The sequence below is a fragment of the Diadema antillarum genome, unplaced genomic scaffold (genome assembly GCF_040938485.1).
Source record: "Diadema antillarum isolate AM-2024a unplaced genomic scaffold, OU_Dant_1.0 seq00001122_RagTag, whole genome shotgun sequence".
Classification (NCBI taxonomy): domain Eukaryota; kingdom Metazoa; phylum Echinodermata; class Echinoidea; order Diadematoida; family Diadematidae; genus Diadema; species Diadema antillarum.
This window is the reverse complement of record NW_027271936.1, coordinates 557,205-570,716: the sequence shown is the minus strand read 5'-3', so window position 1 is coordinate 570,716 and position 13,512 is coordinate 557,205. Positions and strand designations below refer to the sequence as shown.

The 13,512-nt window shown below is 38.1% G+C and overlaps 1 protein-coding gene across 1 annotated transcript in view; it reads left to right on the top strand.

Annotated features, from left to right (window-relative positions):
- LOC139743929 (uncharacterized) overlaps positions 1–7,367 on the top strand; it is a 69,297-nt gene extending 61,930 nt beyond the window's left edge. The window contains exons 10-14 of the mRNA XM_071654397.1: positions 3,186–3,296; positions 4,852–4,956; positions 5,480–5,575; positions 6,117–6,240; positions 6,945–7,367. Coding sequence (XP_071510498.1) covers positions 3,186–3,296; positions 4,852–4,956; positions 5,480–5,575; positions 6,117–6,240; positions 6,945–6,957 — 449 coding nt within the window. The 3' untranslated portion in view covers positions 6,958–7,367. The remainder of the gene's footprint in view (positions 1–3,185; positions 3,297–4,851; positions 4,957–5,479; positions 5,576–6,116; positions 6,241–6,944) is intronic.
- The last annotated feature ends 6,145 nt before the right edge of the window (positions 7,368–13,512 follow it).

Sequence of the window (13,512 nt, the reverse complement as noted above, 5' to 3'; positions counted from 1 at the left end):
ACGTGTTCGGTTATAACGAGATTCCGGTTATAACGAGGACAATTTCGGTAAATCATGATAAAGAAAAACATAAGCAATTTGATCGGATATAACGAGGTTCCATTTCTTGACCAAATTGCCGCTTTCAAACACGCGACAAATGAAACATTGGAAACCGAAATCTCGCTATCCACGTCTTTTCCCGTTTTGCAGAGAACCGTTTCTTCCATGTTTTCTTCTTAATCACGCGATAAGCAGGAACACCTTCCGATGTTCCTACTAATTATTAAACATAATCATTCGATTTTCTTTTTCGCGAGAAACGCGTGCGTGATATGAGGTCAGACCACAGCGCAACTAGAAAAAAATAGATAACGCATTCAAAAACTTTTCATGTAGCGACAATAAAATTTGACCAAAAATGGACAATTGGAATGCGTGTGCAACTCATCATTATATTCTTTCCAATTTTAGTTCCGACTTCCAGTTCTTTTGCTGGTTTTGAGCAAATATGAGTTTGGATGATTAAAGCCGAAATAATAAAATCATCGCCCCGATCCCGCCGGGTGACAGTAGCGTTAAAATAGTTGAGTAACGCATTTTAACCTATACTTTAATCGGTGTTCAGAAAAAGAAGCAAACGCATTTATTAGTTTTAACAGATCTGGATTTGTTCATTATCATTTAACAAATGATGATTTCAATATGAGTGTGTATGATCAAAGCAGAAATAATTAGTGAAATCATCGCGATCCTGCCAGGTGACAGTAGAGTAAAAATAGTTGAATAACGCATGTTGACCTACTTCATCGGTGCTCGGAAAAAGAAACAAACGCATGTATTAGTTTGAATAGATCTGGATGTGTTCATTATCATTTAACGAATGATAATTTAAATATGAGTGTGTATCATTAAAGCCGAAATAATGAATGAAATCATCGCGATCTCGCCGGGTGACAGTAGCGTAAAAATTGTTGAATAACGCATGTTAACCTACTTAATCGGTGCTCGGAAATAGAAACAAACGCATTCAACAGTTCGAGAACGGATGTACAAAACGCGAAGAGATTTTCGGAAGAAAATAAAGAACGCATTTTTAATCCCTTCGAGCGCAACGATCATACATTGTATAAAATTACAGCCAAATGATTCATGAAATTATCGAATTCCCGCTGGGCACCAACAGCGTAAAATACCTCGCAAGTTAGCGGTAAACAACGCACGTATGTTACTCTGAAATCATTGCGATCTCGCCAGGTGACAGTAGCGTTAAAAAAGTTGAATGACGCATGTTAACCTAAATCAGAAAAAGAAACAAACGCATTTATTAGTTTGAATAGATCTGGTACATATTTGCGTAAACAGGATGACAACCTCCCACATTCAATCCTGTCACATATTTTCAAGAACGGTCAAACAAAACGCGAAGAGATTTTCGGAAGAAAATAAAGAACGCATTTTTAATCCATTTGGGCTTAACGATCATACATTGTACATGTGTACAAGATTACAGCCGAAATGATTCATGAAATCATCGCCGATTCCCGCTGGGCACCAACAGCGTAAAAATACCTAGCAAGTTAGGTATACAAGGCCTGTATGTTACTCTACAGTATATATTTGCCCCCATATTTGCGCTTGTGTTTAGGAAAAGCTTAAAAAACAAGAATTACAATAAAGAATTAACTTATCATTTCAACCTCTATTTCTTCGTCTAATTCACAAATAATCTCCCTTTATTCTCTCAATAATAACGCTCAATAATTGTGTAACAACAACGCAAAGGATATGTTTAAGTTTCATGGATGGATATATGACGTCATGCTCATGTTTTTCTTTGTTTTTAATGAGTATGGTTATAACGAGGTACCGGTTATAACGAGGTAATATCGCCGGTCCCACGGATCTCGTAATAACGGGGTTTGTGGTTACATTGCGCAATCAATCTAGCAGCACATGAAGCGGGCAACAGCACGAGAGAAATGTACAGAAGGTGCTCAACGTCCTGTCTACATCACGACGTACCGAGTGCGCTGTACATCACAGCCCAGGGCCCTGTTTCATAAAGCTGTTCGTAAAGTTACGAACAACTTACGAGCGACTGGTGATCAGTTCTGTTGTGCTATACTTATCAGAATTTCCATAATTCAGCACAAGAACTGATCACCAGTCGCTCGTAAGTTGTTCGTAACTTTACGAGCAGCTTTATGAAACACCCCCCAGGGCCGCCGCCCGCCCATCCAACTACAGTTCAACTGCTTTGTGTGTCATTCCTTCTTGCGCATGCCGAGCTCGCAGTGTGAAATGCATGCGTTACAGTGTATTACATACGCACTACAGAAGCTACAGCTGTACTACAGCTAAGTAGAGGACGCAAGGCGTAATTAGAAATCACGATTGGTAGGTGAATAAATTGTTGATTTTTTTTTCGGCGGCCGAAAAAATAGTAAATATCAAAAAAGTCGATGCGGCAACTGAAAATCGATGCGGGCGGGGAGCGGGCTGGGACGAGAATTATGAATTTCTTGGTATTTTCAGCGCCATTTTGAAAATAGTAAATAGTAAAAAAATCGATGCGGCGGCCAAAGTCGATGCGCGCGAGGACGAGAAACTGGTTTCTTTTTTTACTTGGCCTAACATAAATAACTCTCAAACCATCCGAATTATTATTAGTTCTTCTGAATACTATAATCAAAAGAATATACGGTGTAATTTGCAGCCTCCTTTTGGTTGTTTGTCGAAAGGTTAGCTAGGAGGAACAGATGAGTTCTTGAATGCCATACAATCTAGATCTTTCAAATTCATGAAATTCTTCCGTCGAGATGTTTTTCATTTCAACTGATTGACAAATTGCCCTACATAGACGTACATCGGCAATTTGTCAGTCAGTTTCAATGAAAAACATCTCAACGGAAGAATTTCAGGAATTTGAATAGGTTTATTACGCAGTACCCGCTGAATGCTATGAGGGTTAGAACCAACTTGCTGTTGGGCAGAAGCTCGGTGGTCTGAACAGGAGGTCGTAGGTTCGAATCCTGCTTGAGTACGTCTATACGCCCATGTCTTCTTCTTTTTTTATCACGGCTATACTACTAAAACACTGATCACGTTAGTGCTTATTTACGTCGATGTAGGGAAATTTGTAAATGAGTTTCCATCTGGATCTCTATTTTCTACTCTCTTCATATTTTTCTTTCCTCTCTCAGCGGTGAACAGCGCCACCCATTTTGCCTGTCCGGAAGGTCTTCGGGTGCCCCATTCATGGATCTGTGATGGTTTCCAGGACTGTCTAAATGGCGAGGATGAAACAAATTGCAGTAAGTGTGGTGAACTTGGAACCGTCTGTCCTTGGCAGATGGAGGCCCCGTTTTATCAATAGCTATACAGTGCACTCCCGTTATAATGAACACGGTTATAACGATATTCCGGTTATACAACGAAAGAAATATCCAGGTCGCGAAATCATTGGATCTTGACTATGTGGGTTTTTTGTTTTGTTTTGTTTTTTTTTTTTTGTTTATTGTTTGGTTATAAGGAAATTTCGGTACGAGAGAAAATTGCCGGTCCCGAGGACGTCGTTATAACGGGAGTCCACTGCAATCGATTATAAACTTCCTTACCACACAGGCTGCCATAGGCTTACCATAGAATTCAACTATATAATCAACTATAACTCTTCATAAAACAGGGACCTACAGATGCCGTTATTTTTTAGAGTTATTCACAAATTTTTGCAAGCTATACTTTTCTTGTGGATTCGTCTTTCCCACACGCAAATAGAAAAAAAGATGATGTAATCGCTACTTGACACTTTGTTCATGTATCGAAATACAGATGGAACACCATGACTGTATTAATGTATTTAATACTGAAATATTTGTGATTTGAAATTACTTACTCATGTAAGCGTTATGTATGAATATGTTACATTGTATTGCTTAAGATGGAAATAAAATCATTCAAATTGAATTGAATGGAACCTTTACTTTGATTCGTAATAGCCTCTCTCATCAAAATACAATGGGGCAACCGAAATACTATTGTAGTATTATAGCAAAGCAAAATTCAGTTTGAATAAAGAACCGTAAGATCATAAGACCGTGTTGTTGACACATGCACAAACAGTGGATAGTTCGTGTATACCACCATACCTTGTGTGCCTGACAGTTGAGATTGACAAAGAAAGAAAAACTACCGTTTAGAGGCATTGTAATAATCGTCAGCATGAATAAAGAAGTATACATTTGTATCACGAAGTCTAATGGCAAAATGAATCAACTAACTCTGTCATTGGCCAGGAGCTTAAACCGTCCGTAGTCAATTCGTTCGTGTTTGATAACTTTTCCAGTGTTGTTCGTATTTTGGTTTCCAATGTAATTAACTCAAGATAAAACAATGCACTTTCCTGTAGTAATATGTGTTGTGTTGTGTGTGTATGTGTGTGTGTCTTTGAATTACGCGCAATTGGAAATGACAGTCTTCGCGTTGAATTCAATATTAATATGAAGACTCTTTAGTGTCAGGCGACTCTCGTTATGGCGAAGTCCTATGGTTCCACAGTTTCTTTCGATAGAGCCTATTTCAGTAAAAAAAAAAAATGTAAAGAGAAAAAAGTAATAAAAAAGCATAAATATATTAGTTGGTAATTGTAGGACTCGAAATTTTCCTTCATTTTAAAGAGGATTTCGTTATTTCGTGTTCGTCATAACGGGATTGCGCTGTATTGATAACATACACCTTTTGAAGGAAACTAGTGTCCGATAACAATTCCTTCATTTTTTTTTTACATTATTTTGTTCAGGGATCCTACTCATCTTCATTGTTTCTTCAAAATTATAATTACATTTATTTTCATTTTCCCCTTTGTCCAAGATTGCACGGAACATCAGTTTGCTTGTGACAACAGATGCATACCAAAGGATCACGTCTGCGATATCGTGGTCGACTGCGTCGACAGAACGGACGAGAAATATTGTGGTGAGGCATCCAACACAAATACTCTACACACACATATACATTGTACTATGTAGGCCTACACACGCACATACACAAACACACGCACATGATATTCAGTATTATCACAAAGAATGCCTGAGTATAATTGAGTTAAATCATAACGCTGCAATTGGATTCTCTGTGCGGCTGCCACTGCCATTTCTTATACCTGTTAAAGAGATTCCAGGTTGGAAAAAAAAAACATTCTGAGGCAAACCGTTGTATTTACTTTAAAATCACAGGAAAACGATTAAAGTAATTAAAGTCAAATATATGTCTAAAGAACGATTCGATGACTTTCAAGCACCTTATTTTTCAGCTTGTTCTATAATACGTCGTCCTTAAGCCAAAAGGCCCTTAACACCATAGACTTTGTCCACTATTAGTGCCCTTTTGGCATAAGGCCGACGATCATGACGTCCCTGCGCGGAGTTTCCACTCCGTTTTTGCTCTTGTTTTATTAAAAACTGAAAGACCTGTAGCTTTTTGCTGTTTTGTTTTGCAGAGTGTAGTGACGACAGGTTTCTCTGTGCGGCGGCTGGCGTCTGCTGGCATAAAGAGATGAAAGAATATTGTGATAACTACCAATCATACAACACCAGTAAGTATTGTAATGATTTGTATTATGAGCAGAAATCGCATGTTTAATTGTGTTTCGGCAGATTGAGAGATGCCGAACATGTAACGAGCGCTAAAATGCAAAGTTTGAATTTTAATTACGCAACATAGACGTACATATACCTGAAAACTCGTTTCATGTCTCATAGTTCATGGACGTTACAGTCGAAAAATTTTCGGACGGGGGGGGGGGGGGGGGGGGGGAGGAAGCGGACTTTTAACATTTATCACTTGAGCATGGTGTAAGGTGCATACAATCTGTGTCAAAGCAGAATATTACGGAGGCAACTGACCAATTCCTAATCCACACTAACCACCCCTCCCCCACTGCATGTATAGGCCTATACATATGCAATTATACAGTACATTGTGCATGTGTAGGCTCCAATAGTATATCAGTATTTCAAGTTAGCTATAAACATAAATATCAGGCTCAGTCGTTGCTCTTTTCTTTTTAAACAAGAGGACCAACAGTTTTGGAGTGAAGACACTACCGTCGATTCTTCCTTTCTTTTTCCCGACAGCATGCCATTCTGGGTATATGAGTGTCTGTAGCCTCTTGAACTACTGCTCCGATGTGCATAACGAGAAATTGTGCGAAAGTCTGAAGTCAATCCTCGACGATAAACACAACGTCACATTAGATGGGTACGTTTTCACGCTGGCAACTACACCTCCACGAGGTTACATGATCGGCATCTAAATTTTATCCGCTTGATTACCACTACAGACTGTATCATTACTTTTAGAGATATCATTGTTTGTTTTTTAAAAAAAAAGAGAGAAAAGAAAAGAAGAATCACTAGTAAGTATACGAAGACGACCCCCGGTGTATAACGTATAGTTCTCGTGACCGGCAGTTCTCTTTCATTTATGTATCCACAATTCCATAAAGACGAAAAACTGAAGCATATTCATAAAGGTAATGATTTGAGGACCTGGATATTTCATTGCAACGAAATTTTGTTAGGACCGTGTTTGTTGTAACATGTGTGGCCTGTGTATAGCATGACGTAATCTTAAGTTTAGTTTTGTTTCCTGCTTTGAATTCTCTCTAAAAATTAGGAGTCGGAGTACCATCTGTGAAAAGTTCACAGTTTTAGAGTAATTTAAGAGCATCGTTCACAATTTACTATGGACGCCTGTCGGTATGATGCTGAACGCAAAGTACATAAAGATACACGAATTATAAATGTTGAACCTGAATTACAACTTTGGTTTGTCGAGAATTTCGTTCCCGTTTGTTATTGGATTTGTAATTAGTGCCTTCTTCAGTGAAATAATCAAGCTAATGGTTCATCTCTTGTTTGACTGTTCACTGTTTGTTTGTTTGTTTGTTTTTTCGAATGCAGAAATGGGGGTTGAGGCTGGTTTGATCACTGTTGACTGCCTAGAGCATTCTGTTTCGCTGTGTAGCTGAAGTCAACGTTTAAGTCTGCGACTCTAAATGTCCCGACTGTATTAGTGGGTCCGTCAGTGGGTCACAGTAAACGCCGTGGACGAACGCAAGAGCTACGGTTATGATTATTATTGTTATTTATGTGTTGTTGTTTTTTGAGGGGGAGGGCTGAGAGATTAATACGTGTAGTTGATATAAGAGTGAGTTGATTCCGTATTGGCAGAAATGAGGTATTTTTTCCGATCCATCAGAGTTATTATGCCCGAGTTCTAATCCCACTGCACAAAAAACGTTATGTATTTATGCATTGCGTATTTTTGTAGATGCTTTTTCGTAATAATGAAGTTCAAAAATAGCGTGGAGTGATAATTGATGATAGCTGATAAAAAAATGATAATGGTAATAATAATAATAATGATAATAATAATAATAATAATAATAATAATAATAATAATACCGATGACGCCATCATCCCTCGTGTATGGATTGAAGATTGTGCACGAGTAGTGCCAACATGGAAATATTGACTCGGCGATGTGATTATATATCAATTTCGTTTGGATTTCTTATCTGCCCTGCCATAGATATTCCTGTTCACATTTAGTGTGTTTTTGAGGTTCTACTCTGAATTATATTGACTGATCTAGCATGTGCGAATCGCATATGCGATAATCAAATAACCCGAGGTAATTCGTTCTGTGTTAAACATACTGTTTGCATTGATAGTGATGTAAACTTTATCGTCATAGACTGGTACAGCTGTATTACAGACAGGTATGACAAGGATTTGACAATACATGGGAAGTTATCATAGCGTGATGAACCAGAAAAGCAGTGTTGATATTGACGAGGGTGTCAAATCATTAATCAGTTATATTTTTTTAGATGTTACAATTCTTACATTCACGCACTTGTATTGCTGATCCATCTGCTTAGAAAGGAGTGATATGACAGCAAACTGAAAGCGTTTGATGGCAGTAATATTAATTTTATGAAACTTGATTTCCCTTAGAGGAAAATTTGATGGGAGCTAAAAATTGGTTTGAATGTCGATTGTTAAACATTTCTTTGGACAGTCGTATACATACAAATCTAAAAGGTTTGATATGTCGGTTATTTCACTAGGCGTGTTATAGGGCCCGCAAAGTACTCTACTTAAAAAATTTATAATAAAGGTTACACAATGAATTGTAGTATTGCCTGCTTCTTTTGCTATTTTTTAAAAGCTATGTATTTTATCTTCAAGAATTGAAATTTAACTACACAAAACAATAATAGTAGGCACTGTGCCAAGATTTTTTTTTTTATCGAGGCCATGATAATATATATATATATATATATATATATATATATATTTCAGAATTTGCTCTCTGAGATTTTTTTTTACCGTCAAAAATTTGCTACAGATCTGTGGTTTACAGTTTGATAGATTTGATTCAGTAACTCCACACAATAATATTGTGATCTGTCCATCTACCTTCTAGCAGAAGGTATAAGTAGGGACACAACCCCAAGTTAAGGATAGTTTTATCGAAATAATTATTTGCTCTATTTTATTGAAAAGTGATGCACGTACGTATATATTTTTTTAATGGATATTAAATCATTGTTGGTATATTCAAAATCATGCAAAATTCTAGTTTCTGAGATATTATGAATGTCATGCGATGTCGCATGACACCAACGTTTTGAAAAGACATTTGTAGAAGGGGCTATGTGTAAACTGATGGGATAATTAGTATCCATTCTGCGCATGTCAAGAAAGCGAATCAAACAAGCCAGCATTGTAGTCTTTAATCTTGGTTAAAAGGGATGGCTAGTAACTGATCAGTGGGAATCAGTGTGAATCAGTGGGAATGCTGGGGGATGATTGTTCCAATCCTTGTGGGATTCACTTCAGAGTACCTATTATCTATTGTTGCGTGAACATTATTTGCTTCAGAATGGTCTCATATTCAAGTATTAAATGTGCAGTTTAATGTTTCCAGGTTTGCATGCCTGTACAGTGAAGGGGCGATTAAACTGCACATTACTTGAATATGAGACCATTCTGAAGCAAATAATTTCCACACAATAAATACCTGTACTCTTAAATGAATCCCACAAAGATTAGAACAATCATCCCCCAGTATTCCCACCGATCAGTTACTAGCCATCCCCTTTAATCTTGTTAAAGACGGCAATATGAAAATTTAAACAATTTTGTTCTCTTCTTGTTTTGCTACTTATGCGTAACCTTTCGAGGCGTACGTCTATCAAATTTGGAGCCTTGTACATGATTGTTTGTATGACGTGTTGATGTCGTGCGAACATAAAGTCAATTTGATTTTACAACGTTGTTCGTAGGGGACAACTACAGATAAAATAGCCAGCAAAAGCAACGTTGACAACTTTAAGTAACGTTGTTTCAACTCAGGGGACGCCGGATCTCCAATACAAACAATAATACTCAACAAATCACGCCAGAGGAGTGCCAGTGTAATACCGAAAGAAAGTGTATTTGAAATAAACGGGAAAAAGTTATTACTGATACTCTATGAAGACTCATATGCAACTTTGTTTCCTATATCAACAAATTCAATCAACATTTTAAACGAATGAAGTGCTCTCTACCACGAAGAGTCCACCACAAACATGACTTTCAATAATCCTGTTCAGGAAGAAGTGGATGAGACTATAATAACTTGAGTAAGACTCCTGTAAGTCAACAATTATCTACTAGTACACCTTATTTGCTTGAAGCATAACTACAGTTTTATTCAAATTCTAATAAAAAATTGACAATATTGCTAACAAGATGTTCAAATTGACATTGATTTTGTCCTTATAATTATGTTCACATGGTATATTCATGTTTAGGCTACGAAACGTATAGTGGTAGCGTGACAACTTGAAGCGTGTTGTCACGGATGACACATGCTTATTGGGAAATGTCAAACGTGAATTCATGCTCACAAGTGCGGAGCATGCAGCCAACAATTATTGTAAAAATGTGAGTTGGAAGTAGTACAAAAACTCTTGGAGAAGGTGGATCAGATTTTATTTTCCATATTGATACGATGTTCATTCACATTAAGTCAGCTTAAATCTTTATGTATATAATGTAAAGAGATTGTAAACTATAGAATATTATCGCATGGCACAACAAAGTCAATATTAAATGTAATTCAAAACTTGTTGCATGCACTGTATATATCTGATTTTACGTAATATTCTACTCTATTTTTACTATGATATCAAAGTTATGAATACAGAGCTGTCTATAGAGAAAAAGCAAAAAAGCGGCGTGTAGCGTAAAACAGTTGCATTTTCTACATCAGTTTTTATTTTTATATAGATTTTTACATTTAGTACATTTATACGAGAAAGTGTGTCCAGTTGTGCATGGCAAAATTACGTTGGAGTGATACGAATCAATTATGTAATATGTATGCAATAGATATCAAGTTCTAATGAATTAAATCAAACTATTACACAAACGTGAATAGGGCATGTTGTCATGCTCGATGAAGGCTGTCTTTTTATTCATGTGATTGTGTGAATATAGAAATATATTTGTATTTCTGGATAATTTGGAGTGATTTTTCTGCTCAGAAATCCAAGTTTACTTCTCCACGCGGTAACGCTATAACAGTCACAGGAATGAATCTCCTCCCATAAAACGTATCATACACCTCACATTTAAGGGTAAAAGCTTCTTAAAACGCGACGATAAGCCTGTAATCATACAAATGGATACTGACATTTCTAGCTGTCTTGTTGATTGATTGCTACTCATAATCACAAAAGAGAAACGAAAGAAGAAAAGAAATAGGAGTTCATATATTTTTCTAACAGCAGCAGGTCTGACATTTACCCCTACAGTTGAACTTAATTTCATTTACATTTGAAGGTCATATCATAGCTTATGATTATATCAATTACCCTGCCGAAATTGATATCGTCACAAAAAAAATTCGACCATATTTTCGACTCGTCAATATCAGATTTGACCACAAAGTTTAACACTCATGTCGTCATTTATAAATCTCGAAGTGGTGCTTGGCTCCTGTGAATGTGATCAGTTTTGTTAGTACAATGTAGTGACCAAGTTTACTTCTACATTATCTTAGATCTGTAGATGACAAGGAAATCCCTTTTTGAAATCGAATCTTATTCTCCGACTGATCAAGACCGAGAAAAGATAAATATATATTGAAAGTAAAAAGAAAAGAAAATATTAGAAAATTGAAGCTGGTTATCCTCCGGAGTATAATGTAAAAGATTTGATTTTGGTACTCGCTTCTGGAAATATTGCCTGCGATGTGGAATTTGGCTTTTAACAGATACTCTGTGTTTCCAGACCCGATTGGATTTTTGTGGTCATGTAATCAAGTAGGTATCATTTCTATAAAGCACAATTACTGTGGTCGCTCAAAAAAAAAATACTCGAGATATATGAACCTACGGAATAGAGCCATACAAACGTAATAGAGCCGGCATTAGCGAGAAACAGAAATTCCTCGTCATCTGTTCAATGATTGTGATTACATTATAAACACGAAAGGAAGAATAGAAAGCAAAATTTCGTCGTTCATGTCAAAGCAGTATTGTTCACTTTTAAATCACATTATGGACCAAGTTTGATAAGTCATGGAACGTTCTCTTGGGGAGAACGTTGAAAGCCCTCGCTTTCAAAAGTCATATTTTGACACTTATTTTACTTCGGATTTTGGCCGTTTGAAACGATCTTCGCTCAAAATGAGCTGCACATGCTCGATCTGACTCGCAACTTCAGCCTTGATATCGTTGTCATCATCGTCGGAAAACAAAGAGGTGTCATCACCAGCGTCGCCGCTCCCGCCGGGCTGGTGGTACGAGATGCATGGACGACTGTCCGGCGCCGAGTGTCGGTCAAGAGTGTCAGCGAATAGAACGCGGCCAGAGATACACGTTGCGTCTTTCTGCAGCAAAAGTTCATGTAACAACAATGAACATTAGGAATCCATGTCAAAACAAAGAGAGCGAGAGAAAAAAAACCACATAATATTTATTCAAGCAAACACATGAAATACATCGCCAGCAATCATCTTGATATGGCTAAAGCAAAGAAATCTAGCGTTACAAAGGAAATGCTGACCTGAAATGTATATTTGTCTACTCGCCATGAATTACTCTATCATTCAGCTTCTTTTCAAGTCTCAATACAATTTTTTTTTTTTGTAGTCTAACACTGTATTCTATAAAGGCCCCATTCTTAAGACCTTTAACTTTCCTTTTGACTTATACATTGATACTGTCACAAGCTTTCTTACCTTTATTAACCCCAGCGGGTGACTTTGTTTTGAAGAACACTGCGCTGTGTCATGTGCAAGACCTCTCGGAGCTTTGAGATGAGGTTCTTTAGGAAGACTGTTATTTCTCTGAACTTTGCTAATATCCCCCGTCGGACATTGGGGCATTGTCACACCAGCCATGGATGACGAGAGCTCACGTGTAGACTTGAGATTCTGAGCTGAGACGGGCACAGGACGAGATAACAAGGGAGTGGAAGGATCGAGCAGGCAGGACTTAAGCTGTTGTGCTGTAAGAAGCGGTGAGAACCTCACAGGTGCACCGACTGCTGCTGTTGATAACGACTGATGGCGCTCTCCACACCTTGAGGAAGAGATTCCGAGTGTTTCATGCCGAGCTAGTCGAGGATACTGTGAATACCAGCTGCTCTTAATTTCTGAGGTCGTCTCTGTTTCGCCTCTAACTGGTGACATAATCAATTTGGGAGAGGGAAGAGAAGACTGAGACGAAATAGTTGCAGCGTAGCAAGAGTCTGAGTATATGTTCATCGCTTGGTGACACGCTAGCGGATTAAGTAATGGCCCCTGATCCATCTTCGAAATCTTTTTGTCACCTTGGATGTCACTTGGTTTCAGTGAAGGTCCCCGGACATCGTGCTCTGCGTGCTCACACTTATTTTCTCCCTGAGACAAACGGAATTCATCCTTGGATCTCTGCCCATCTCCATATTGAACAGTGACCTTGTTAGCTGTCTCATCTGGTGCTTCAGTCTCCTGTACCTTAGTCAGTACGCTTCCGTTCCCCTTCTCGAAAGTGGTATGACATTCTTGCTCTCCAGGAGACGTATTCTCCTGAGCGTAGGAGCTTGGGATAACGACAGCTTCAGCATCGGCAGGCTTCATGGTGTCAACTGTTGACAGTGAAGTTTCGCTTACTTCTTGTGTGGCATTCGAGTCATCTGGCGTTGACAACTTTATGGAAGGGGGTGTCTTGCATTTTCCTGAAAGATTGTCGTCATTGACTCCATGCATGCTGATATCATCTTCTGTCGCAATAACTTCGGCGGCACGTTCCGGGCTTACATCTGTTGGAACTGCGGAGACTTCCGTTTCACTTCCATTTTCTCCTTCACCATCAGGCTGAATTCTTGCGGATTTTGGGATGTTTTCTGGCATAACATCCCGAGGACCGTTAGAATCAGGTGCTGTGCAATTGCTGGGTATTTTCAAGGGCGTGTACGTCTTCGA